Raw genomic sequence first — 27,841 nt, forward strand, 5'->3', positions numbered from 1 at the left:
GGCTCCCCTGCAGCATCTAAAGCTGACAGGAGGGCACAGGGGGAAACCACCATCGATAAATGCTGGGCGATCGGTGGTGGGGGGTATCAGTGCTGCTGGGACTGGTGCAGGAATGTATGGGGAATTAGGGAGGCAGCAGGGGGGTGCCATTTCATCCATGGAAGGGTATATGGAGATGGGTGAGGCGGTTGAGGAATGCCAGAGGCGGCAGCAGCGGCAGGTAAGGGGGTGTTAACATTTAGTTCAATAGCTCTGATCAGTGGATTGTCACCCGCTGAGCATGGCTATTGGTTTGTTCAGTCATAGTCACTGAAATCACTGTGAGCTTATAGCAGGAGAAATACAGGTCCGTACAGTGTATGAACCTGGCCAGCTGGAAGCACTGCTGTAGGTTCATACGCAGTATGGACCTGGTAGTGAAAGGGTTGAAAAACGCTGACTTATGAAATATGAAAATATGCTGAATCCCAGATTGGCGGAGTATAGATTCAATTTACTTTTGCGTCAAGTTTAGAAATGTCATATGACCGTGCCTTGCTCCTACCGTTCTTCCTGCATTGTGGGAGAAAGGGCAATCATTATGGAGCAGTCCTTGGCTGTCATGGCCACTCTGTATTGCTGAATCTAAGGAGAGAGAGAGAGAGATAGACATTGCAGGCAACAACTATATTTCATATACATTACAATCCCAAATATTTTTGAGTGTTAAAAACACAAATAAAAAATTACATGGATAGTCAGGTCACATAGTCTGGTTGAAAAAAAGACACCAGTCCTTCCAGTTCAACATAAAAAAGACACACACACAAATAGAAAACCTCCATATACACTATCCTATATCCATAGCTGATCCAGAGCAGAGGCAATTGGATATTCCCTGGATTAACTTTACCTGTAAATATTAGTATCCAGTTATATTATGCGTACCTAGGAACAAATTCAGGCCTTTTTTAAGACAATCTACTGAGCTGGTTAGAACCAACTCTTGAAGAAGTCTATTCCATATTTTAACAGCTCGTACTGTGCAGAAGCTTTTCCGTATTTGGAGATTAAATCTCTTTTCCTCCAGACGTAAAGAGTGTCCCCTTGACCTCTGTGATGACCTTAAAGTGAATAACTCTATACCAAGTTCACTATATGAACCACTTATGTATTTATATATGTTGATCATATCCCCCCTTAATCTCCTCTTCTCAAGAGAGAATAAATTCAGTTCCTCTAATCTTTCCTTATAGCTCAATTTCTCCATGCCTTTTATCAGTTTGGTTGCCCTTCTCCGGTTTCCTAATATCCTTTTTGTGAGCTGGTGCCCAAAACTGAACTACATATTCTAGCTAAGGTATTAATAATGATTTGTACAGGGGTAAAATGATGTATCTTTCTCAGGAATTCATACCTGTTAATACAGGAAAGAATTTGGTTCGCTTTGGAAAGCGCAGCTTGGCATTGCATGCCATTATTAAGCTTATGATCTATCAGAACTACCAGATCCTTTTCCAACATTAATCCCCCCAGTTGTACTCTGCTTAGTATGTATAATGCAAGCATATTTTTAGCCCCCAAGTGCATATCTTTACATTTATTAACATTAAACTTCATTTGCCACACAGTTGCCCAACAGTGCATTGAGGTCAGCTTGTAAGTTGGAGACATCCTGTAAGGACATTATGCCACTGCATAGCTTGGTGTCATCTGCAAAGACTGAAATGGTACTTTCAATACTAGATCCTATATCATTTATAAATATAATAAAAAGCCCCGCACCCCTGCTCTTTTAAATGGTGGATCAATAAAGGGTTTTTTGTGAACTGCTGATTTATATGGCCATAGGGGCATATTAACAAAGCAATATTTGATGGGAAACTATCATTTGCCGGAGTCAGAAATATTTTGCTATTTCTAGTTAGCGCGTTTTCTTAACTCCCTAAAATACACTTCGGATGTAAAGGTAATGACAGTCATGGAATATTTGAGTAATAAATATTATATATATGGTCACGTGGTGTGTATTGGAGGCATATCCTCTTTTCTCAAATGTGCTCACATTTGAGAAAGGAGAAAATGCCTCCGATACGCGTCATGTGACCAAGTTACTTAAAAACTCCTGAGCTTTCTGTCAAATGGACTGCATCCTGATCTGTCCCTCTCCTCCTACCTCTCTTTACACAGGCGCTTGACACTGTATACTGACGGGGTGGCTGGAGATGAGTGGCTCTACCAGTTCCTTCTCTCCCTGGGATCCTATCCTGCATGGCAGGTTGCTGTTACACACAGAGCTCCTGGCAGTGTGCTTCATCTTCAGCTGTATGTCAGAGGATCGCAGGTGGTCAGGCAGGAGTCGCTCTTGGGATGGGCTGCTGACCACAGTGGATACGTTAAGGAATTATTTATCTATTTGTAGCGATACCCTCGAAGGGGCTGCTTAAGTTTGTTCACTCCGCCACTGCCTCTCAACCCCAAGAACTCTCTCAGCCCCAACTGACACACCTGGCAATAGTGTAAGTGCAAGGACCAATGAAAGGCACACCCTTTATAATAAAACACAGAGATCAGTTTTACTGTAAGACCTCTATGGGAAGTAATAAACATTAACAACAGGTATTCGTTAGGTGAATCAAGAGAACAGCAAATACTGTGACTGAAAGCAATATAGCTCACTTTTACACTCAGGCTGCTTTCAGGGGATTCCAGCCATGAATAACCCCAAGAGCAGAGGCAAACACTTAAATGGCAACCTCAAAGTGGGTCTAAACCCCTTTACATAAATTTGGCTCTATGATGTCCAAGCAGGAGGAGAGCAGAAGAATGACTCTCTGTTGTGTCAGACTTCTCCCTTCTAACCCCTGACACCACAAGCCCAGTAGACAAACACTGTACCAAAACTGTACCCAACTGATGCTTAATAACTACTATCCAAGGTAAAGCTATTCCCTCACACACCATGCAATATAGAGACCTGAATAGCCCGTATGGCACCAGTAACTTCAGTCTCTTGGTAACAGGATGAATGTTGGGATCTTCAGCTAGCCACTTTCTTTGGTGCACTTAAACTCCTATGGTAAAGTATGACTGTTACCTTGCCACATGCAGACTGCCTCCCCCCAGGAGAAACAAGATGGAGTCCTTCACTCTGCTCTCACTAAGTATGCTGGTCTTTGCAGTTCCATTGCAATATAAGCCTATCAGGCCATTTCTGTTCAGGACTACATATTACACAATGCTTTGCAGCTGCACCTCCTGCTTGATAAAGTCCCTGTCATTGGCTCCTTTAATGGTTCTTCTAGAGAGATCTCTATTACAGTCTGAGTGGAGAAGGGAGGGGCTGAAATCCCTCACTGTGCAAGTGTCAGGGTTTAGAGGAGATCTAATCAGCAGGTTACAGTAGTCACAGATAGGATTAATTTCCTCTGCTACACACTCCCTCCACCAAAGAACCTTTGGTCCTCCAAAGGCAGTAACAATACTTGACCTGGTACATGCTTGATATATACACACGGAGAAAAACAAGTTAGTACACACAGGAAACCAAACAATTTACATTTTCATAAAATCTTGGTAGGGGAACCTCCCACCAGTCAGTAGCCTATAAGCCACCTTAATTGGAATGGCCCAGCCAGATGTGTGAGGGGTGTCAGGATTTTCGTCCACCAAATCGGTGGTGGAAGGATCAGGTGCTTCAAGAGTCCTTTTTGCGTGAGAACATCCTCTTCAGAGCTCTCACCCAAAAGTATCATATGTTAGTCTCTTTGGCGGGTGAATAACCCTACGCTCTCGCTGCTCTTTAGGCTCTGGGGTTGCAAGCACACTGGTCACTCTGTTTTTTCTGGCAGGAACAAATGCCATCTTTCTTCAGGATCACTAGAGGGGCCCCTTCGGTAGACCACCCCTTGATGCAACTGCAACTGATCCCACTCTCGGTGTAGTAGACGAGCTTCCTTAAGGGAGTCAGTGAGGAGCAAGTCAGGGCGTTGGCCCTCCAAGGCTTTCAATGCCAAGCTACAGAGAGGGTCTCCAACTGATCCTTTCGCAAGTCTTTCTTGGAGAGTTTTGGCAGGCCTTCATCCCCTACTTGGGTGACGTTGCAGTAACATCTGGGAACACCAGTGGCTGACACTTCAATGTCTTCGGCCCTGGATCCTCCCCCAGCTTGGTGTTCTGCTCCTTGACATAAGGCTCGTACTCCTTCGGGAGTCAGCTGAGCCCATTCTTCAGGATAGTTCCTGGAACAATGGGGCCTTCTTGACAATGCATCCACATCTTTGTTTCCAAATCCCGGTCGATATTTAAGACTGAAAGTGAATTCAGATAGGGCAGCCAGCCATCTGTGACCTGTGGCATCTAACTTTGCCATAGTGAGGATATAAGTGAGAGGGTTATTGTCGGTCTTGATCACAAATTCAGCCCCGTACAGGTAATCTCTCAACTTACCCACTACTGCCCACTTTAGAGCCAGAAATTTGAGCTTGTGTGTGGGATAATTCTTCTCAGTGGGTGCCAAGCTCCGACTCACATAGGCAACAGGCCGAAGGTGCCGTCATGCTCTTGATACAGCACCCCGCCTAACCCGTCTCTGCTAGCATCAACATGCAGCTCGTATGGCTTGGTTGGGTCCGTATAGGCTAGAACTGGAGCAGTGGTTAGACTCCATTTCAGCTGTCTGAAAGCCTCTTCACACTGAGCAGTCCACTGTTATTGAATGGACTCTCTGGGTTTCCTGGAACCTCCAGCTGATCGGACAGGTTTAGTCAGATCTGGGTCATCATCTTCCTCTTCGCTCTTCAGTAGTTCGTTGAGTGGGCGAGCTATTTTAGCGAATCCCTCGACGAATCTTCTATAGTAGGAACAGAATCCCAGAAATGACCTAAGCTCGGTCACATTAGTAGGCCTTGGCCAAGAAGTGACGGCCTCCAGCTTCTAGGGGTCGGTGGCCACTCCATCAGCAGATACAATGTGGCCAAGGTAGTTAACCAAGGGATGATAGAACTGGCACTTCTCCAGGGATAACTTCAACCCCTCATCATGGAGTCTCTTCAGTATCTTCTCTAGATGCTCTTCGTGCTCCTCCAGAGTCTTGCCAAAGACAATGATATCATCTAGGTACACCAATACCTCTATCAGGTTCATGTCACCCACCGTCTTTTCAATTAACCTCTGGAAAGTGGCTGGGGCACCGGAAAGGCCTTGAGGAATGCGGTCCAATTGAAAGAACCCCACCGGGGTAATGAAAGCGGTCTTCTCCCAGTCTTCTGGGTGCATGGGAATTTGATAGTATCCGCTCTTCAAATCCAACACGCTAAACCACTTGGCTCCTGATAGACTCTGTAAAGCGTCTTCTATTCTTGGGGTGGTGTATTGGTCAGGAATGGTCCTCCTGTTCAGCGTCTGATAATCAATACACAGCTTCAATGCCCCATTCTTCTTCCGTACCACCTCTATTGCAGAAGCGTATAGACTCCGGGACTCTCAGATGATACCTGCCCCTTTCAACTCAGTTGCTCATGCAGGTCTTCCAGGTCCCCTAAAGGAATCCATTGAACTCTCTCCCTGAATGGCTTATCCTCTTTAAGACGGATTCGGTGTTCGGCACTTTTTGCACATCCCACATCGAATTGGAGAATGTGACCTTCCATCCCTGAAGCTGAGCCTTGGCCCCTTCCTTCCATTCAGGTGGAAGGGGAGTATTTTCCAGATAAAATTCCTTGACAGGGATCCCATCTTTCTCTTCCCCCACCAAATCAGATAGTGAGACTGGGGTGGCTGGGTTAACTTGTCCCAACAACATCCGTGCTGGAATTTCACAAGCAAGGCTGTTATGTTGCAGACACTGAGATTTTTCCATGACTTCTTTGCAATGCTTTAGTTAAAAAAAACTTCAGGAATTATCTCTACTCCCAAACCTTTCCTCTGGCCATCTGCTTCGACGATGATGAAAGGGCCTGGTTGCTTCCAGTTTAACTTGACGGAGGCTTGTAAACAAGCCACTTCACCAGGCTGTAACACCTTCTCCCTTCAGTCCAAACGCCAGATCTTCCGCACTCCTTCAACTGGAGCCTTCTGTTCTTGTATCAGGTGCTGATAGGCCCGTCTCAACATGGGGTGCACACTTGTAGTTGAAGTGCCTGACTCCAGAACAACAGGCGTCAACAGTCTTCTGACCAGATCAGTATTGGTTCCTATGATGAGGGAACTCGTACTGACCCCTAGTGGGCGAGGACAGACCACTGCTAACATGTCAAAAGTCTCAGTTTTCCCAGCCACCGAGGGATCAAAAGTCAGCCTGACTGGTAAATAACCGTCATAGGGGAAGTTCTGAGTTCCAATGCCCCATATCTCCAGCTCTTCCAACTTCTGCAAGGGCAGATGCTTGAGGTGCCTGTCATAGAAGTCTTGGTAGAGAAGGGTCACTTGAGCTCCAGTATCCAAAAGGGCCTTAGTGTAGATTCCCTCTACTTGGATGGAAACGACAGGAGCAGGTCCCACCAGCCTGTCTGGAAGCTTGGGGGTGGTGACGATCCGAGTCTCTTTGGTGGCCTGAATCCGCACTACTTTCTTGTGGAAATTCTGATCTGGTTTGAGTCTCCTTTGAGGGCTGGGCATCTGCTGTGCATTGACCCTCCGCTGCTGTATCCTCGTGTCGTTTTTTATGAAGCTCACTAATTCAGATGGGCAATGAGTGATTAAATGTTCTACCGCTCCACAGCGATAACACTTCTTATCATTAGGGGAGACAACACCCCTTCCTCCCTTGATCAGGGTGGACACCATCTGCTTCACTTCCTCAAGTGATTGTTGCATATCGGCATGGGCTTCCATCACTTGTCCTAAAGTTTTCTGAATTCCACAGAATGTTTGCTGTAGAGTAGTTTGCGCCTGTGCCAACTGAAATATAGCTTGTGTCAATAGAGGTGCCTCTATTGAGCTGGTCTCCGATGCAGACCCAGACTGTATGATGTAAGCCGTATCGCCATGTTTAAGACCCTTGACGGACTCAGGTCTCTGTGCCTTGGTTTCAATGAGAGCTTCCTCCTCTCTAATAGTCTTCATGAATATGGAGTGAGGAGGTCATTTGGACTCCTGGCTCGAAGCTGTAGCACAATGGGATCCAGTGGCTGGGCTCCCCTTTGCACCTGTAGCATTAAGGCTTTATTGGCCTCTTCAGCTTTCATCCCACCCTTCATTAAGACTTGTTGAAGGGTTTGATCCAGCTGTGTGACATAGTTTATTAACTTCTCACCCTCCATTTGATAAGTGTGATGAAAGATAGATTAATTCCGTGCAATCTTCAACTCTCCCATAAATCTCACAGAGTGCTTCTAGACACTCAGAAATGGAGCAGGTGGGTTTATCCCATTTCAGGTTTTGAACTACATCAGAAGCTGGTGCCCGCAGGCTCTCTAACACCCTCTGTCTCTTTACCGTGTCAATCACATCCCACTCTTCCACCGCTTGAATGGCTTGATCTATCCAAGTATCAAAGTCATCTTCTCCTAAAGGTGTGGGAACTTTCTCCGAGAAGAACAACTGTAGTTTGTGATACCCGTAATTAGTGAACCCTATTGAGTTCTTGAGAAGCCCTGTAACTAGCTTGCCAAACTCAGCCACTAGCAGAGAAAAGGATTCTTCTGAGGATGTCACTGGCTTTGAGGTGCTGACTTCTCGGTCCAGCATGGCGCTTCCTGAGTTTCCCAGAACAGAGTTTGATTCATCTGGATGAATTAGTATAGCACTGACATCTGCGGTCAGTTGGAAACTGTCTTTCTGCAGAACATCAGGAACTCTCTTCTTCCACTCAGGGCATAGGTATGATTTGAGCTAAGGTCTACTCTCACATCCAGCACAGATATTATTTGGTCTATGCCTGAGGCAGCCCATGCTTGACGGATTCGGTCCTCGGTCCAGTCACTGCCAGGGACACTGATCACTACACACAAGTCCAGCTGCCCGTTTTCTTTGCCGCACCACTCAATCGCAGCTGCAGGTTCCATGCTGGCGTTATCTTTAAGAGTTGATTGCAGAGTATTGGAAAAGATCCCGGATAAGCCCCCACATGTAGCAATACCCCCGAAGGGGCTGCTTAAGTTTTTCATTCCACCACTCTGCCTTTCAACCCCAAGAATTGTCTCAGCCCCAACTGACACACCTGGCAATAGTGTAAGTGCAAGGACCAATGAAAAGCACACACTTTATAATAAAACACAGAGATCAGCTTTACTGTAAGACCTCTATGGGAAGTAATAAACATTAACAACAGGTATTCGTTAGGTGAATCAAGAGAACAGCAAATACTGTGAACGAAAGCAATATAGCTCACTTTTACACTAAGCCTGCTTTCAGAAGATTCCAACCATAAATAACCCCAAGAGCAGAGGCAAACACTTAAATGGCAACCTCAAAGTGGGTCTAAACCCCTTTACATAAATTTGGCTCTATTATGTCCAAGCAGGAGAGCAGAAGAATGACTCTCTGTTGTGTCCGACTTCTCCCTTCTAACCCCTGACACCAAAAGCCCAGTAGGCAAACACTGTACCAACACTGTACCCAACTGATGCTTAATAGCTACTTTCCAATGTAAAGCTATTCCCTCACACACCATGCAATATAGAGACCTGAATACGCATGCGCGTGCCCGTATGGCACCAGTAACTTCAGTCTCTTGGTAACAGGATGAATGATGGGATCTTCAGCTAGCCACTTTCGTTGGTGCACTTAAACTCCTATGGTAAAATATAATTGTAATCCCGTGGCAGTATTTGTATAGCAAAGCAAATACTGTGTCTGTGTCACGTACCTGATGGGAGACTGAATTGATGAGGTCGGCCTCACTTGTGTCACTAGCCCTGACCCCGCTGAGGTTGGAACAAAGGGAGTCTAGGGACCAGGGGGACAAGAGCGCCAGAGGTTTGCTTGCGGCTCTTGCAGATGATGACCTTGGTAGGCAGGATATCCTCTGATATGGGTACTGTAGCAATAGACCAGGCAGGTACAGTGGATTGCCAGATGCACAGCAGAGCCAGGTTTGTAGCCAGGACACAGGACTGGAGTTGTAGGATAGCCAGGGTCATAACAATCGGGCAGCGCGGTACAGGATCAGGAGGAAAAGCCAAAGGCAGGATCAGAGCCGAAGTCAGGAACCGGGGGGCAGGAGAGTACTCAGAGTCGGGTCAGGAACAAGCCAGGTCAGCAACAAGGAAACGAACAGGAGCAAGCAGGACACGGGGGGAGCTGAAGACCAGTCGGCACTGAATTTGGGCAGAGGCGCACCTTAAATAGCCCGTCCGGCGCCAATCTTCACCATGTGCGTGCATGTGCATGATCGCGCATTCCTGCGCGCCTGCGCACAACTGGCAATTCTTCTGCGGGATCTCTTTTGCGCATGCGCGTTCCAGATCGCGATTCTTCTTGCAGGAACTCTCTTACAGTCTGTTTAGCAGGGCCATTTACACAACCCAGTGCCTGGTGAGTATGGGCAAGTGTAATGTCTCTGTATGTGTGCAGTGTGCCTGTCATCTGCCAGTGGGCAAAATCCCTCTCACCAGATCCTGTGACCCAAACGATCGTCCTGGAAATGACAGGCTCCTCTGGTCACCTCACGATGAGCGCTTCTGTATTGTAGGTCCACATCTCTCAGTTTGGATGTTCCCCTGACTAATGCAGATAACTCAGCATGCTGTGAACTGACCCTAAGCACTTCTCTGCTAGGTCCAGACTGTTACCTTGCCACATGCAGACTGCCTCCCCCCAGGAGAAACAAGATGTAGTCCTTCACTCTGCTCTAAGTATGCTGGTCTTTGCAGTTCCATTGCAATATAAGCCTATCAGGCCATTTCTGTTTAGGACTACATGTTTCACAATGCTTTGCAGCTGCACCTCCTGCTTGATAAAGTCCCTGTCATTGGCTCCTTTAATGGCTCTTCTGATTGGCTCTCTCTCTATTACAGTCTGAGTGGAGAAGGGAGGGGCTGAAATCCCTCACTGGGCAAGTGTCAGGGTTTAGAGGAGATGCCAGTCAGCAGGTTACAGCAGTCACAGGATTAATTTCCTCCGCTACACATTGATCATGTCATTGCATTTTATGTTGTGTGGTATGTCAGCCAAATAAAAGGTTTTATTGCGCTAGGTTGTGCTTACCTTGTTTTTTAATTTGGACATGAGCTTCCCCATGCTCATTTGTACATAATGCTGAAGAAGGTATTTAATATATGTTTGCATGTTCTCCCTGTGCCTGCGTGGGTTTCCTCCGGATACTCCGGCTTCCTCCCACACACCAAAGACATGCTGGTAGGTTAATTGGATCCTGTCTAAATTGGCCCTAGTATGTGTATGTATAAATGTAAGTTGGGGACCTTAGACTGTATATGCCCCTTGAGGGTTAGGGACTGATGTGAATGTACAATATACATGTAAATTAATGCGCAAATTGACAGCACTATATACAGTGAGGAACAGAAGTATTTGAACACACTGTGATTTTGCAAGTTCTCCCACTTAGAAATCATGGAAGGGACTGAAATTCACATTGTAGGCGCATGCCCACTCTGAGAGACAGCATTAAAAAAAAAAAATTCAGGAAATCACATTGTATGATTTTTAAAGAATGTATTTGTCTTGCACTGCTGAACATAAGTATTTGAACGCCTGAGAAAATCAGTGTTAATATTTGGTACAGAAGCCTTTGTTTGCAATTACAGAGGTCAAATGTTTTCTGTAGTTCTTTACCAGGTTTGCACACACTGCAACAGGGATTTTGGCCCACTCATCCACACAGATCTCCTCTAGATCTGTCAGATTTCGGGGCTGTCGCCGAGCAACACGGAGTTTCAGCTCCCTCCAAAGATGTTCTATTGGATTTAGGTCGGGAGACTGGCTAGGCCACTCCTGAACCTTGATATGCTTCTTACGGAGCCACTCCTTGGTTATCCTGGCTGTGTGCTTCGGGTCGTTGTCATGTTGGAAGACCCAGCCATGACCCATCTTCAAAGCTCTGACTGAGGGAAGGAGGTTGTTGCTTAAAATCTCACAATAAATGGCATTCCCATTCATCCTCTCCTTAATACAGTGCAGTCGCCCTGTCCCCTTCGCAGAAAAGCACCCCCAAAGCATGGTGTTACCACCCCCATGCTTCACAGTAGGGATGGTGTTCTTGGGATGCAAAGTTTAGACCAAAAAGTTCTACTTTGGTCTCATCTGACCACATGACTTTCTCCCATGCCTCCTCTGGATCATCCAGATGGTCATTGGCAAACTTCAGATGGGCCTGGACATGTGATGGCTTGAGCAGGGGAACCTTCCGTGCAATGCATGATTTGAAACCATGACGGCGTAGTGTTCTACCGACAGTGACCTTTGAAATTGTGGTCCCAGCTCTCTTCATGTCATTGACCAGCTCCTCCCTTGTAGTTCAGGGCTGATTCCTCACCTTTCTTATCATCAGCGATACCCCACGAGGTGAGGTCTTGTATGGAGCCCCAGTCCGAGGGAGACTGACAGTCATATTTAACCTCTTCCATTTTCTAACAATTGCTCCAACAGTTGATCTATTTTCACCAAGCTGCTTGGCAATTGCCCCATAGCCCTTTCCAGCCTTGTGGAGGTCCACAATTTTGTCTGGTGTCTTTTGACAGCTCTTTAGTCTTGCCCATGGTAGTAGTTGGTGTCTGACTGACTGTGGGGTGGACAGGTGTCTTTAAAGAGCTCAGACAGGTGCTACTAAGTTAGATTAATGAGTGGAGTAGAGGTGGACTATTTAAAGGCACAGTAACAGGTCTTTGAGAGCCAGAATTCTTGCTGTTTCTTAGGTGTTCAAATACTTATGTTCAGCAGTGCAAGACAAATAAATTCTTTAAAAAATCATACAATGTGATTTCCTGAATTTTTTTTTAAACTCTGTCTCTCAAAGTGGGAATGCACATACAATGTGAATTTCAGACGCCTCCATGATTTCTAAGTGGGAGAACTTGCAAAATCGCAGGGTGTTCAAATACTTCTGTTCCTCACTGTAAGTAACTCCCTGCTCCCATTTACCTCTAAACTCTTAGAACGCTTAGTCTACAATCGCCTGAGCTTCTACCTCACTGACAACAACCTTCTTGACCCTTTACAGTCTGACTTTTGCTTACTACACTCCACTGAAACTGCCCTACTAAAACTCACTAATGATTTACTAACTGCTAAAACCAATGGCCACTACTCCATACTCTTACTACTTGACCTCTCTGCAGCCTTTGATACTGTTGGCCATCCTCTCCTCCTCAAAAAACTCCACTCTCTTGGCCTCCGAGACTCTGTTCTCTCTTGGTTCTCCTCCTACCTACCTATCTCAACGCTCCTTCAGTGTTACCTATAACTCTGTCTCCTCCTCTCCACTTCATCTTTCTGTAGGGGTTCTTCAAGGTTCTGTCCTTGGACCCCTTCTCTTCAACTACCCCTCCTCCCTTAGTCACTTGATAAACTCTCATGGCTTTAAGTACCATCTCTATGCTGATGACACACAAATCTATCTTTCTACTCTTCACCTCACCCCTTCAGTCTCCTCTCGCATTACTAACCTACTAAGTGACATATCAGCATGGATGTCACTCTACTTCCTCAAACAAAATCTTTCCAAAAGGAAGCTCATACTATTCCCTCCAGCCCGTGCCCCCTCCCCTGACTTCTACATCAAGATCAATAATACAACCATCAGTCCCTCCCCTCATGCTAGGGTACTAGAAGTAATCCTGGACTCTCATCTGTCCTTTCAGCCCCAAATCCAATCACTGTTCAAATCTTGTAGACTTCACCTCCACAACATCTCCAAGATATGCCCATTCTTAACCTCTGAAACCACTAAGCAACCTATTCACTCTCTTGTTATCTCTCGCCTTGACTATTGTAACTCCCTCCTCATTAGCCTACCTAATTGCAGGCTATCCCCTCTTCAGTTTACCATGAATGCTGCTGCCAGACTCATCCACCTTACTAACCGTTCCATATCTGCCATTCCTCCACTGGCTTCTCATTGCCCAAAGAATAAAATAATTCAAAACATTAACAATAACATATAAAGCCATTTATAACTCTGCCCCAAATTACATTACCAATCTTGTCTCCAAATATCACCCGAACCATCTTCTCCGCTCCTCCCATGACCTCCTGCTCTCTAGTTCCCTTGTCTCCTCCTCCCATGTTCACCTCCAGGACTCTCCAGAGCCTCCCCCATCCTCTGGAACTCTCTACCCCAATCTGACTATCGCCTACTTTACCCACTCTTACGCGATTTCTCTGAAAACCTCTCTCTTCAGGGAAGCCTATCCTGCCTTCAGCTTATAACAGAATCTTCTATTCCTCCTATCAGTTCTCCCACAAATCTCCCACAGTTATTACCTTTTGTACCACCAGCCCCTCCCTCTTAGAATGTAAGCTCCAAGGAGCAGGACCCTCCTAACCCTCTTGCATTGAACTGTATCATTGCTGTACAACCCTCCCTTTATATTGTAAAGTGCTGAGCAAACTGTTGGCGCTATATAAATCCTGTATTATAATAATAATAATAATAAGTACCTGAAATAAATTAAAAAAAAATTTAACACCTTGCTGCAATGTCAGTTGCAGTATGATTAAACAGACACAAGATGGCAGTGTCCTACAACTCAACAACACACATTCTGGTTAAAGCTTTATAGAACTTGTAGGCTGAACTGCAGGACATTGTTAGGCTTCTAAATGAGGGGACTACATTTTTCACAGAAGAGTTGGCGTGTGGGCGAAGGCATATAAGTGTGGAAGCCCGAGAACAGGAACAGGAAGTGAGAGGGGAGAGAGCTGGAGAGCAGAAACAGAGAGAGAGTTGTGTTGGCTGCCGGAGAACCAGACCAAAGAGCCAGAGAGAGGAGAAGGAAGGAGGAGTCGCTGACTGCAGCTAGCCTTGCCACCCTGTTCAGCGAGACAGTCTGCCAGCAGGTGACCCGGAGCAGGGTGACTAGACGGAATGCTGCAAGTGAGGCCAGAAAACCTGTGTGGGCAACCATCCGTTGACAGACAGACAGGACCTGCTGAAGCCACCTGTCAGGTGATTGGTCCCATACACCAGGTAAACAAGAGAACACTGACATTCTCCTCATGTCTGCTACTTTTCCTGCACACAGCTGCAGAAATTGCATTCAGTTAACAAGTGATGCGGCCTAGTTCTCACAGCCAGGTCAGGTGATTGGTCCCATACACCAGGTAAACAAGAGAACACTGACATTCTCCTCATGTCTGCTACTTTTCCTGCACACAGCTGCAGAAATTGCATTCAGTTAACAAGTGATGCGGCCTAGTTCTCACAGCCGCTACAGTTGAACACATGTGCAGCATAATCCAATAATCAGAGCTGACCGCAGTGCACGCTTTCTGCAGGCCGGATCACACCAGTACTCCCTTAACCATTGGCAGACCCTCCTAACTTCTACCACCATTACCATTGGTTACTGCAGCCCAGAGTTGCCAATAAGCCCTATTGCCAGTTTGACACCTTATTTGCCTAAAGCTGCCCTTTTCTCAATGCATTAAAGGGGACAAAACCCAAGTCAAGTGCCACAAAGGGAAGGTACTTGTCCTTCTTTCTTCCTTTCCTTGCATTAATCCTTTGAGGGACTGTCACCTTCATTCCTCCCTACTTGTGCACCAACTGGGCCCCACAAGTGTGCAGAAGATTCCTCACTGAATTTCAAGGGACATTAACTATCCTGGTCAAAGAGCTCTTTTCAATCTCAGATTTAAATCTTGCCATCACATCCTGAGGGCCCAAAGTGAGCTAGTTCAATCTTTGGTGGTTTTCCTTGTTCACAGGGGACCAATGACACCTCAGATTGGAGGCATTAGGTTAACTTCTGAAACCAGGCCTGCTAACACGGATTTAGATTCTTCTGTATGTGTTATTTCCGTGCTTAAAGTTGCTACAAGTAACAATTTCTATTGCACTCACTTTTACCACTTTGTGCTGTTTAACCAAGCTTACATTGAAGACTAATATAACCATCATATCAGTTTACCCTATTCTGTGTGTGAGTCTACCTTCTGGTGATAATTTACACTGGTTAAAAAAGTACTGTGGTGTCAGCAGGGGGTTGGTCTTTCAGAGAGGGGTCCAGAATGACAGGGAGCCTGAAAATAACTCAGCGACTCCTAAGGGGTAGTGCTACATGTGGGGGCTCGTCTGGGATTTCCCTGACCAGAGAATCTGTGAACCCCAAGAAGGAAGCATGGAACCCTCCAAGATGACTACGTGGTTCCAAGAGGAAAATGGAAAATCAGAGTGGTGTGTGGTGCTGAGCCTTCCTGGGGACGACTGGATTGAAGAGCAGGTCAAGCAGATGTTGATGGCTTGCATTCCTAACCAGAGGGTGAGTGTCCTCGATATCAGAAGTAACCCAGATGTGTTCTGTCTGACACAGTGATGGAATGGGTGTTACGACCAGGCTCCACTGATGACAGCATAGATTTCAAGAAAAGGAACCCCTGAGCCTGAGCTGTCTACTTCAGTAGACACTTTGGGAAGCATACCTACTACTTCACTGGCCGAACTAGGGACGTTTAAAAATACTCTATTGAAGAGCTCTACTTCTATCACCAGTCATAACTACAGAAGACTGAGGTTCTTCACTGGTAGAGCCCCTACTCCCCTGGGGGAAGACAAATTTGACACTTGGGTTGATCAAGCCCTCCAGGCCATAAAGGAGTGGGAAGTGGCAGATGCTGTGAAGAGACAGAGGGTAGTGGAGAGCTTACGAGCTCCTGCCTCTGACAACGTGCACAATTTAAACGGGATAAGCCAAGCTGTACTGCCCGTGAGTGTCTTGAAGCCCTACAGGAAGTACATGGGCGAGTCGAGGACTGTACAGAATTGACTTGAGCACCCGTATCAACAAGAAGGAGAGAAACTATGTGTATTCTGGACAAGATCTTGCACCAAGTGGTTGTCCAGGGAGGAGTGAAAGCGGAAAGAGAAAGCAAGGCCCTCTGGACCTAAGTAAAGAAGGGGGCTCAACCATTTGATCCAATTGCACAGAAGCTTGGGGTCAGCTACTTCTATGGTGCTGTGACATGTTCAAAGCTGTTGAAGAGAAGGCAGAAGTACAGGTTTGAACCATGCCTAGAGCCTCCTGGTGTGTCACCCAAGCTATTCCGACCATGGAGGGAGTGCCCAAAGCACAGGCCATAGGCTTCAATGGATGGCCTAGTGCAGACCTTGTCACAGTTGGCTCAAGCCCAAGCTCTGATTAAACAATCCTTTTGCGAAGTTCAAAAGGCAGTAGGTCAAGTCACGGAGGCTATGTAGAAGGCCATGACAGAAATGGAACAAACTGTGTCGACAATGGCAGCCAGCCGGGGGGGAATCCAGCCCTGGGTACCTCAAACATTGTTTCCAGTGTGGAGAAGCAGGACACTTTCGGGCCCAGTGCCTCCAGACCAAGCCAATGGCCGACCCCTTAAGGCTGAAGCAGTACAAGCATTAAAGAAACTATTCTTCCCAAAGATGGCAGAAAACTTTTGGGGGCCTCAGTGAAGGAGCCAGCTGAGGACCTGAAGAAAATTGTGAGCTCCAGATCTCAGGGAACTCCGACATTAGAGACCAAAGCAACTCAAACATTTGCCATCAGTTGTCCCCTATAGCCAATTTAGCTCCCAACTCCGTTGACCGGGACTCTAACACAGGAAATTGATACACACCACTCCAGAAAGCTGGGAAAGCCAACCCCTAAGAAACAGACAACCCAACCTGGGAAAGCCTGGATCAGAAACGCAAAGCCTCAACACGACAGACTTCCAGATGAGCAAGTGGGTCCATCCCCAGTGGTCTTCATTCAAGTGGAGGGAGTTTATATTAAAGCTTTGCTAGAAACTGGAGCCCAACTGACCCAACTATATAGGGACTTCTATGACAAGCACTTGAAGCTCATACACCTACAGAAGCTAGAAGAGCTAAAGATTTGGGGAATCAGGAACCAAAAGTGCCCTTATGATGGCTACATACCCATCCGCTTGGTTTTCAGCCCAAACTTAGGCAATAGTCTGTTCCAGGCCATAAGGAATAAAACAGTGCTCCCTACTAATAGGGACCAATACTAACCTAGTAAGCAGACTCCTTACTCCACTACCCGAGCAGAACACGGTACCCATAGAGGAGTATATACCCTCAACTGTGCCAAGTCTATCAAAGAGTTGGCAGAGAGTTAAGGGCTCCAGAAGAGCAAGTGGGGAAGGTTTGGGAGAATGGGCCTGAAGAGAAATTGCTCCAGTCAGAGGCAGTCACCTATTTGAAAGTCTGAGTCAAATTCAGCTGGGGCCACCTGGAGCACTTTGTGGGGTTGGAAACAGAGAACAAAGAAGAGGCAGCTGGGGTAGAGATCATTCCAGAGGTGATCACTACAAATTGCTATGCAGCAAAACAAGGGTAATGTTCTTGTTTGAGTTTGTAACAACATACTAGACCCCATAACCCTAAAACAATGGGTTCAGCTGGGGCATATGTAACCACCCCAGATGACCCCATCAGAGGAAGATTCAGCCTTCAAGACTTGCCTCTGACAGAAGAGTGGAAGCAACGAGCAAGAGATAGGTTAACAAGCTGGGAGAGAGTGTTTTCTAAGAATGATGATGTTGGGTGCACCAAGAGTGCTAAGCATTGAATTTGGCTCAAGGAAGACAAGCCGTTTAGGCAGCAGGATCAGCGTGTCCCTCTGGGGGACCTGGAAGACCTCAGAGAACAGCTGGCAGAGTTGAAGAGGAATGGGATAATCCAGAAGTCCCTATGCCTCCCCTATCGTAGTGGTACGTAAGAAGAATGGTACCCTGCGAATGTGCATTGACTACACAACACTGAACGAACAGACCATATTGGATCAATAAAAAACTCCACAGATTGAAGATGCATTGTAGTGCCTGTCCAGAGACAAGTGGTTTAGTGTCCTGGATCTGAACAGTGGATACTGACAAATCCCTATGCACCCTGAAGTCAAAGTCTTCATCAGCCCACTGGGGTTCTTCAAAATTGATTGTATGCCCCAGGGCCTATCCGGGGAATCTGCCGCTTTCCAGAGGCTAATGGAGTGTACAGTGGGGGATATGAATCTAATTGAGTTCCTGTTCTACCTGGACGATATAACTGTGTTCGGGAGAACCTTAACAAAAGCACGAAGAGTGGATAGAAATAGCGTTCCAGAGACTCCACGAAGAAGGCCTAAAATTGTGCCTGGAGAAGTCACAATTTTACCATAATTCCGTTACCTGCCTGGGGCATGTAGTCTCTGCAGATGGTGTGGCCACTGACCCCAGCAAGATTGAAACTGTGACTACTTGGCCTTAACTCAACATCACTGAATTGGGGTCATTCCTCTGATTCTGTTCATATTACCGTCAGTTTGTGGAGGGATTCGCTAAGACCGCTGCACCCCTCACTGACTTTTTGAAGAATATGGAAGTAGAGACCAATGGACCGAGTAAGGGCCCTCTGCAAAAAGAGGCCCCAAAAACCTTGTGAATCCATCAGTGGCAAGTGGACCCATCAGTGTGAGCAGGCTTTCATCAAGCTAAGGCAATGTTTAACACAAGCTCCAGTGCTGGCTTGGGTAGACCCCTCTAAGCCTCTGTCCTGCTGTAAGGAGTTACCAGACAAGCTGGAATTCCTTGCTTTGAACTGGGCCATGGTGGAAAAGCTGAAGGACTATCTCTATAGGTCTGAGTTTTTAGTGAAGACGGACAACAATCCACTAACTTACGTACTCACCACTGCTAAGATAGATGCCACTGAACATCGATGGCTGGCTGCTCTGTCTGGATTCTGCTTTAGCCTGAAGTACCAGCCTGGAGTATGAAATAAAGATGCAGATGCCCTATCTAGGCGACCTCATGACCACCGTGCCACCGAACCAAGCTGGTTGCAAGCATCCCCAGAAAAGTAAAGACCATGAATCAGGGAGCGGATTATGTGGCCAAAGGAATGGCTTATGCTGAGGTGGTGGAAGCTCGAGGTGCCTGCATCCCATCATAGTATTGTAATGTGTCCCAGCTAAAGGGTGAGGAGTTACCAAAGCTCATCATAAAAGACATGCAGGAGGCTCAGGATCACGATCCCCTCTGTCAGTTAAAAAGAGCCCTTATGGAGGGGTGACCTGACCTACTTTGGGTGAAAGATCCCCCGGATGCCAAGGTTATCCATAGGGAGTGGGATAGCTTGGAACTGAGGAACGCAGTGGTCTACCGAAGAAACCCCTTGGACCAAAGTGATGCTCTATGGCAACTCTTCTTTCCTACCCAGTTAGAATAGTGTTGAGGTCACTACATGATGAACATGGGCACCTAGGGCAGGAGAGGACCTACTCTACTGGCAGCGGATGAGGTCAGAAGTGGAGGAGTACTGTCGCCCCTGCCTAATCTGTATACAGAGAAAGACCCTACCTAAACAAGCTGCCTTCTTGGGCCACCTTCAGAGCCAAGGGCCAATGGAGCTGGTGTGTCTTTTTTTTGTGTCTAGAACCAGATTCTAGTGAATGGAGGAATGTCTTAGTAGCGACAGATCATTTCACTAGATATGCTCAGGCATTCCCCACAAAAGAACCAGCAGGCATCCACAGTAGCCAGAGTTCTAGTAGAAAAATTCTTTGTGCACTACGAACTTCCACAGAGAAATCACTGAGATCAGGACAGAGACTTTGAAAGCAAACTGATCAAAGAACTGTTGCCTTTGTTGGGAATAAAGAAGTCCAAAACTACTCCTTATCACCCTCAAGGTGATCCTCAACCACAGCGTTTCAATCGAACACTCCTGAACATGCTTGGAACCCTGCAATTAGAGAAGAAGCAACAGTGGAGCCACTATTTTGCTGCAGTGGTGCATGCCTATAATAGCACTGAAAATGGCGCCAGAGTTTTCTCCCTATCATCTGATGTTTGGCTAAGTTGCCCGTGGATTTGGCCTTTGGCACAGCTACTGATCAACATACTCCCTCCTCCCATCAGGAGTATGTAGAAAGACTGAAACACCAATTAGAGACAGCTTATGAGAAAGCTAAGCAGGCTTTCCAATCTGCAGAGGAGAGGAACAATAAGCATCATGATTTCAAGGTGAAAATGCAGGATCTGCAACCAGGGAACAGAGCACTGCTTGGAATCTTGGGAGTTCCAGTGAAACACAAAATTGCAGTCCGCTGGAAATCTCAACCTTACAGTGACTTGAAAAAGTATTCATACCCCTTGAAATTTTCCACATTTTGTCATGTTACAACCAAAAACATAAATGTATTTTATTGGGATTTTATGTGATCGACAACACAAAGTGGCACATGATTCTGAAATCGAAGAAAAATGATAGTTTTCAAATTATTTTACAAATAAATATCTGAAAACTGTGGCGTACATTTGTATTCAGCCCCCTTTACTCATATCCCTAACTAAAATCTAGTGGAACCAATTGCCTTCAGAAGTTACCTAAGTAGTGGTGAAAAAGAACAGACAAGGGCACACTCTCATCGTGCATTACCGTGGTATACCACATGTTTAATAAAAAGACGAATGAATGTATACTCACAAACCAACGATATTAAAAGCAGTATAGGTGGTCCACAAAAACAGTCACAAAGATATTGTGTCCTTGATAACGATAAGCTGACCCGTTTTGGGAGCTGAACCCCCTTCCTCAGAGCTGAAAATGTACCTACTGGCCAGAAGCCTATATAGCAACGAAATGTCAAAAAGAGTTTGAAAAAGACCCTCCCACCTGCCCCCAGCGGCCCAATCCCAAAGCACACGAAAAAAAAATAAATTCAAACTACATGTGATGAACAGCAACCTGTAAAATGCATAGAATATACGCAGATTGTTGTAAATTAAAAATGCTAGAGGTGTACTTACATTTACCCCCAAGGAGAGTGGTCCTGACCTTAGATGGATAGTCACTAGCCCAATGGAAACTGCCGACAGTATGAAACAACCAAGATGCTGCATAGCAATGCATGTAGGGTAGTGTATGGACATTGTGGCTATTATTATTGGACTCATGGACTCATATATGACATATATGGAACCAACGTGGCTTCCAGACATCCCGCCACGCTGGTAAACAAAAACATGACAGGTTCCATGCTGCGGGTGCGATGCGGCCCCTTGGCGTCACACACGCACCTGCGCCATACCACACATGAACAGTGCGCGCGCCATGCCAAACACGGACCGCTCATGCGCCATGGAGCCGAGCCGCCCGACACTGATTGCAGATATGTGTCGTCCAGGGAATGGAAAGAAAGGGAAGTGTGACTCCCTGAGTGGCGCTGGAAAAGCGCCACAAACAATTGATGAATAATGGGTAATTAAAGTAAATGGAAAAATATTAGATCGCTGATGATGATAAAGAGAGAAAAAAAAATATATGTAATGAATATTAAAAATTGAACAATGTTAATGAAAATTGTTATATATAAAATACTATTGTATGGAATAAGTGTATGGGAGATACTTAGCGTTGGGATATAGACCGGGCCAGCAGGGGCACAAAAATGAATAATATGCTAAAATAACAATGAATTATTATATGTATAAATACATAGTATGAACAAAAAAAAAAACTATGCATACATACATATGCAATGCAAAATATCAATGTATGCTGTAGTGGATTGTGATAGACAGTCCACAATTTATTAGATGATCAGTAAAATGACAACTTTATAGTCTTGCTACTTTATGTTTCTTGCTCTTTAAAAAAATTCCTTACTCTCTTAAGTAAACAATCAGATATAGGTTGACAGAACAATGATGATAATTAAGATGGCGCCTTCATCCGGAGTCTCACCCTTGGTGACTCATTAGGAGAAAAGTATCTTTTAATGTAAACAACCCCCATAAAAGGGAATGAGTCTCTTTGGGGACAATGATTGGAAGATATTAACACGGATGGAAGAACACGCAGAAACCCAGTGGACTTTTCACCCAATCAATGTATATGCTTTGCCTGCATCATAAGCCCTATAAATGATACTGTTAGTTCCTCAATAAAACAGAATTTTAGGAAGTTGGCAAACTGCGAAGTGTCAGTGTCTTACTTCCACGTGCACGTATTCTCATATTAATTTGGCTCACTGGTAGATTACGGTAAATGGTCTGTAAGTGACCTAGTCCAAGACAATGCTATGTATGCGTATGTGCTCAACATCATAAGCCACAATAATAATTGAAAACGTGAACACATAAAATAACTATATATATATAAAGCGATTCAGCCAAGTAAACAATACAATAAAAAAATACAATAAAAAAGCTTATCCTTATCAAGGACACTATCTTTGTGACTGTTTTGGTGGACCACCTATACTGCTTTTAATATCGTTGGTTTGTGAGTATACATTCATTTGTCTTTTTATTAAACACGTGGTATACCACGGTAATGCACGATGAGAGTGCGCCCTTGTCTGTTCTTTTTCACCAGTAATCAGATTTCCCGATCTTTGAAGGGCAGCACCTCTTCGCCTGGCATCTTGATATTTTTTAAGACTGCATGAGGATTGGAGCGCCGGTTTCGTTTGTCAGTAAATAGAGTCCACCTGTGTGTAATTTAATCTCAGTATAAATACAGCTGTTCTGTGAAGCCCTCAGAGGTTTGTTAGAGAACATTAGTGAACAAACCGCATCATGAAGGCCAAGGAACACACCAGACAGGTCAGTGATAAAGTTGTGGAGAAGTTTAAAGCAGGGATAGGTTATAAAAAAAATCCCAAGCTTTGAACATCTCACGGAGCACTGTTCAATCCATCATCCGAAAATGGAAAGAGTATGGCACAACTGCAAACCTACCAAGACATGGCCATCCACCTAAACTGACAGGCCAGGCAAGGAGAGCATTAATCAGAGAAGCAGCCAAGAGGCCCATGGTAACTCTGGAGGAGCTGCAGAGATCCACAGCTCAGATGGAAGAATCTGTCCACAGGACAACTGTTAGTCGTGAACAAAAGAAAAGAGCTCACCAACCTTACGCATTACCTCAGTAAACAGTTCATGAATGTATTGATAAATTATACTCACAAGAGTAGCAGTAAAAAAGGCATATAACATCCAAAACCAACACATGATTAAAAGACACGTGTGAGTTCCATCCTGAAGGGAAATAAACTCTTGGTCAAGCTGACGTGTTTCGAAGGGGGGGGGGTCCCTTCTTCTTCAAAGCTAGTCACAAAGAGATAAGCCACCCCTCAGTATAATGTTGCTCTATCACAGGGCCTACCCTCGTAAATGAGACCACCTCGTTTTGGGGGAGAGGGGGGGGGAAAGGGTTTTTTTTTGGCTTAAATTTCTTACAACAGATAGTAATATTAAAAATCATAAATAATACCATAATTAGCATACATAAAAAACATAATATGTTTACAATGGAAAATGATAAAATAGAAAGATGATGCTCATATTAACATAAAATGACATTACAATTATATTAAAATTAAAATAAAGATGAGGACGTCATTAATTAAAAGTTCAGAAAATGCGTGGGAATAAAGTAAACATGAAAACGGATACCTAAATCTATATTAAATCAGAAAATTTTGAATAAAAATAAAAACAAAAATAGAATTTAAATAAAACGAGCAATAGCAATAATTATTATAAAGGGCAAGAGATATTCAAAAAGGGATAAAAGAGACAAATTCTACATAAAAGTTTTACCTTAAAAGGTCTACAAGGAGCACCTGGATTACTGATAGAAATATTCTATTTAGATTCAGTTCCTCTTCATAGGAGGCATTCTGCCACTATGGGGTTTATTTACTAAAGCTGGAGAGTCCAAAATCAGACTCCCTTCTGCATAGAAACCAATCAGCTTCCATGTTTCATTGCCAAAGCTTCATTGAACAAGCTGAGGTTAGAAGCTGATTGGTTTCTATGCAGAAGGGAGTCTGATTTTGGACTCTCCAGCTTTAGTAAATAAACCCCTATGTGTCAGTGTTTCTGTCAGTTTTGCAAAACTGGTGGTGAAAAAAGGTGGAATAAATACTGCAGAGAGACTGCAGGTGGAATGCACACCGGTATCTAAGGCACTAGTGTGCATGCGCTGTGCGCTCCAGTGGCCATTTTAGGGGAGGATACATTGCAGGAAGGCAGTCTGAAACTGCTCCTGCATGTTTATTACTTATAAACTAATTTAGCAACGTATTTGGAAATGGTAAGAGAGGAAGTGAGTGAGAGGGGGAAATGCTATTTGCGGAAACCAATTACAGGAGGGCCTATAGAGGGCAGTGGAACGCACGCCGGCATACAGATTCTCAATGTGCATGCGTCGTGCTTTCCAGCGGCCATCCAAGTGGAGGGCTCACCACAGGAAGTCTCGCCATCTACTGCTTGCGCAATTAGGGACGCACAAAACAGATCCATACAACCACCTCAGCCTCTCCTCAAAGGCATATAAATATATAAAGAATAAATAATAAAAAATATAAAATAATATAATATAGAACCACCTAAGTATGCTTATGGATAATCCTCATAATGATCCCAAAAATGATTAAATAATGATTAATTAAATAATGATTCATGACTTATTCCCCACGCATTTTTTGAACTTTTAATTAATGACGTGCTCATCTTTATTTTAATATAATTATAATGTCATTTTATGTTAATATGAGCATCATCTTTCTACTTTATCCTTTTCCATTCTGAACATATGTTTTTTATGTATGCTAATTATGGTATTATTTATGATGTTTAATATTACTATCTGTTGTGGCACATTTAAGGCAAAAAAAAAAACAACCTCCCCCCCTCCCCCAAAACGAGGCTGTCTCATTTACGAGGGTAGGCCCTGCGATAGAGCAACATTATACTGAGGGGTGGCTTATCTCTTTGTGACTAGCTTTGAGGAAGAAGAGACCCCCCCCTTCGAAACGCGTCAGCTTGACCAACAGTTTATCTCCCTTCCGGATGGAACTCGCACGTGTCTTTTAACCCTGTGTTGGTTATGGATGTTATATGCCTTTTTTACTGCTACTCTTGTGAGTAAAATTTATCAATAAATTCATGAACTGTTTACTGAGGTAATGCGTAAGGTTGGTGCGCTCTTTTCTTTTGTTCACGACTAACAGTTGTCCTGTGGACAGATTCTTCCACCTGAGCTGTGGATCTCTGCAGCTCCTCCAGAGTTACCATGGGCCTCTTGGCTGCTTCTCTGATTAATGCTCTCCTTGCCCGGCTTGTCAGTTTAGGTGGATGGCCATGTCTTGGTAGGTTTGCAGTTGTGCCATACTCTTTCCATTTTTGGATGATGGATTGAACAGTGCTCCGTGAGATGTTCAAAGCTTGGTGCGCTCTTTTCTTTTGTTCTCTACTACAGTCTATATCAAGCTTCCCCAGCTTCATGTTAGAGTTGCACAACCTTTGATCAGTATTGAACATTACCATTTTATTGGATTAACCTTCCTCTGATCTGAGCCCCTGAGCGCAGGAGGTGGTGGATGTGTGTCTTTATGGAAGAGCGGCAAGAAGAAAGCCATTTTTGAAAAAAAGCCATAAGAAGTCCAGTTTGCGAGAAGCCAAATGGGGGACACAGAAAACATGTGGAAGAAGGTGCTCTGGTCAGATGTGACCAAAATTGAACTTTTTGGCCTAAAAGCAAAACACTATATGTTGCATACAATTAACACTGCACATCACCATGAACACACCATCCCCACCGTGAAACTTGGTGGTGGCAGCATCATGTTGTGGGGATGCTTTTCTTTAGCAGGGACAGGGAAGTTGGTCAGAGTTGATGGGAAGATGGATGGAGTCAAATACAGGGAAATATTAGAAGAAAACCTGTAAAAAGACTTGAGACTAGGGCGGAGGTTCACCTTCCAGCAGGACAACGACCCTAAACATACAGCCAGAGCTACAATTAAATGGTTTAGATCAAAGCATATGCACGTGTTAGAATGACCCAGTCAAAGTACAGACCTAAATCCAATTGAGAATCTGTGGCAAGAGTTGAGAATTGCTGTTCACAGATGCTCTCCATCCAATCTGACAGAGCTTGAGCTATTTTGCAAAGAATGAGCAAAAATGTCACTCTCTAGATGTGCAAAGCTGGTAGAGACATGCCAAAAAAGACTTGCAGCTGTAATTGCAGTGAAAGGTGGTTCTACAAAGCACTGACTCAGGGGAAATGAGTACAAATGCACGCCACACTTTTCAGATATTTATTTGTAAAAAATTATGAAAACCAACTATCATTTTCCTTCCACTTCACAAGTGCCACTTTGCCACTTCACAAGTGCCACTTTGTATTGGTCTATAACATAAAATACATTTACGTTTTTTGGTTGTAACATGACAAAACATGGAAAATTTCAAGGAGTATGAATGCTTTTTCAAGGCACTGTATGTGATCTGTCGGAAGCTGCTGGACCTGCCTGTTTATTAGATCCGTCCAGAAGATAAGAAAGTTCCTGTGAAATCTTGTCACCGAAATCCTCTTCTAGCCTTGTCGGATGCTGTTTAAGTTCCAACACCGATAAGCAATCCTCCCACTACAGGGACTCGGCCATGAAAGCATCCCCCAACCCCTCTTCAGGCCACTGTAGCTCCAGAGGAGGAGGGAACCGATGAGGAAGAGGGGGTGGAAATAGGAATAGATTGGCAACCACTGCTATCTGCCATAAAAGACAGTATTCTGGCACCCACTCCTGCTTCAAGCTTGACCGCCCCTTCAACAAGTTCCCAATCAGAGACTCCTTCCTCTGTGGAGACAGACCCTGCAGGTCTTGTTGAGCCTACTCTTAAGCTAGATCCCACCCTTGAAGACTTCCTTTACCTTAAGCACGAGATCAACTCCCCAAAGGATTCTCAGCAGGCCCTGTAATGCAAGAAGCTGTAGAATTCCTGAGAATGGAGGAGGATAACAACTTAGAGGAAGGAAATGGTGTCAACACGCAAGAGGAGCTCAGGGAAAGATCCTGCTGCAATGTCAGTTGCAATACGTTCCTCCTAAATTTCTACCACCATTGCCATTGGTTACTGCAGCCCAGAGTAGAGTTGCCCTTTGCCAACAAGCCCTATTGCCAGTTTGACACCCTATTTGCCTAACGACGCCCAATTTGCTCCAATGTGGGAAAAATAAATTCTTTACTGGTCCCTCAGCAGGAAATCGGATATTCCTTGGATCAACAATCTCTTTCAATAAGGAAAAAATTTAAATATTCAACACTTAACAAGGAGCATGTCCGGCTGGACAGCTTCTAGCCTAGAACAGAAGGGACACAGTGGGGAGGCTATAGCAAGGCTGTACTCCTCCGGGGACATCACTTTGCAAGAGACCCCAAATACAGTCAGGTCCTTAAATATTGGGACATCAACACAATTCTAACATTTTTGGCTCTATACACCACCACAATGGATTTGAAATGAAACAAACAAGATGTGCTTTAACTGCAGACTGTCAGCTTTAACTTGAGGGTATTTACATCCAAATCAGGTGAACGGTGTAGGAATTACAACAGTTTGCATATGTGCCTCCCACTTGTTAAGGGATCAAAAGTAATGGGACAATTGGCTTCTCAGCTGTTCCATGGCCAGGTGTGTGTTATTCCCTCATTATCCCAGTTACAATGAGCAGATAAAAGGTCCAGAGTTCATTTCAAGTGTGCTATTTGCATTTGGAATCTGTTGCTGTCAACTCTCAAGATGAGATCCAAAGAGCTGTCACTATCAGTGAAGCAAGCCATCATTAGGCTGAAAAAAACAAAACAAACCCATCAGAGAGATAGCAAAAACATTAGGCGTGGCCAAAACAACTGTTTGGAACATTCTTAAAAAGAAGGAACGCACCGGTGAGCTCAGCAACACCAAAAGACCCAGGAGACCACGG

General features: G+C 44.8%; 1 protein-coding gene across 1 annotated transcript in view; it reads right to left on the reverse strand.

Annotated features, from left to right (window-relative positions):
* The window catches only part of IPPK (inositol-pentakisphosphate 2-kinase), an 837,585-nt gene that overhangs the window by 68,017 nt on the left and 741,727 nt on the right, over positions 1-27,841 (reverse strand). The window contains exon 12 of the mRNA XM_089657901.1: positions 545-624. Coding sequence (XP_089514027.1) covers positions 545-624 — 80 coding nt within the window. The remainder of the gene's footprint in view (positions 1-544; positions 625-27,841) is intronic.

Source organism: Staurois parvus, unplaced genomic scaffold (assembly GCF_062004578.1).
Source record: "Staurois parvus isolate SC_StPar_1 unplaced genomic scaffold, SC_StPar_1.0 ptg001039l, whole genome shotgun sequence".
Taxonomy (NCBI): Eukaryota; Metazoa; Chordata; class Amphibia; order Anura; family Ranidae; genus Staurois; species Staurois parvus.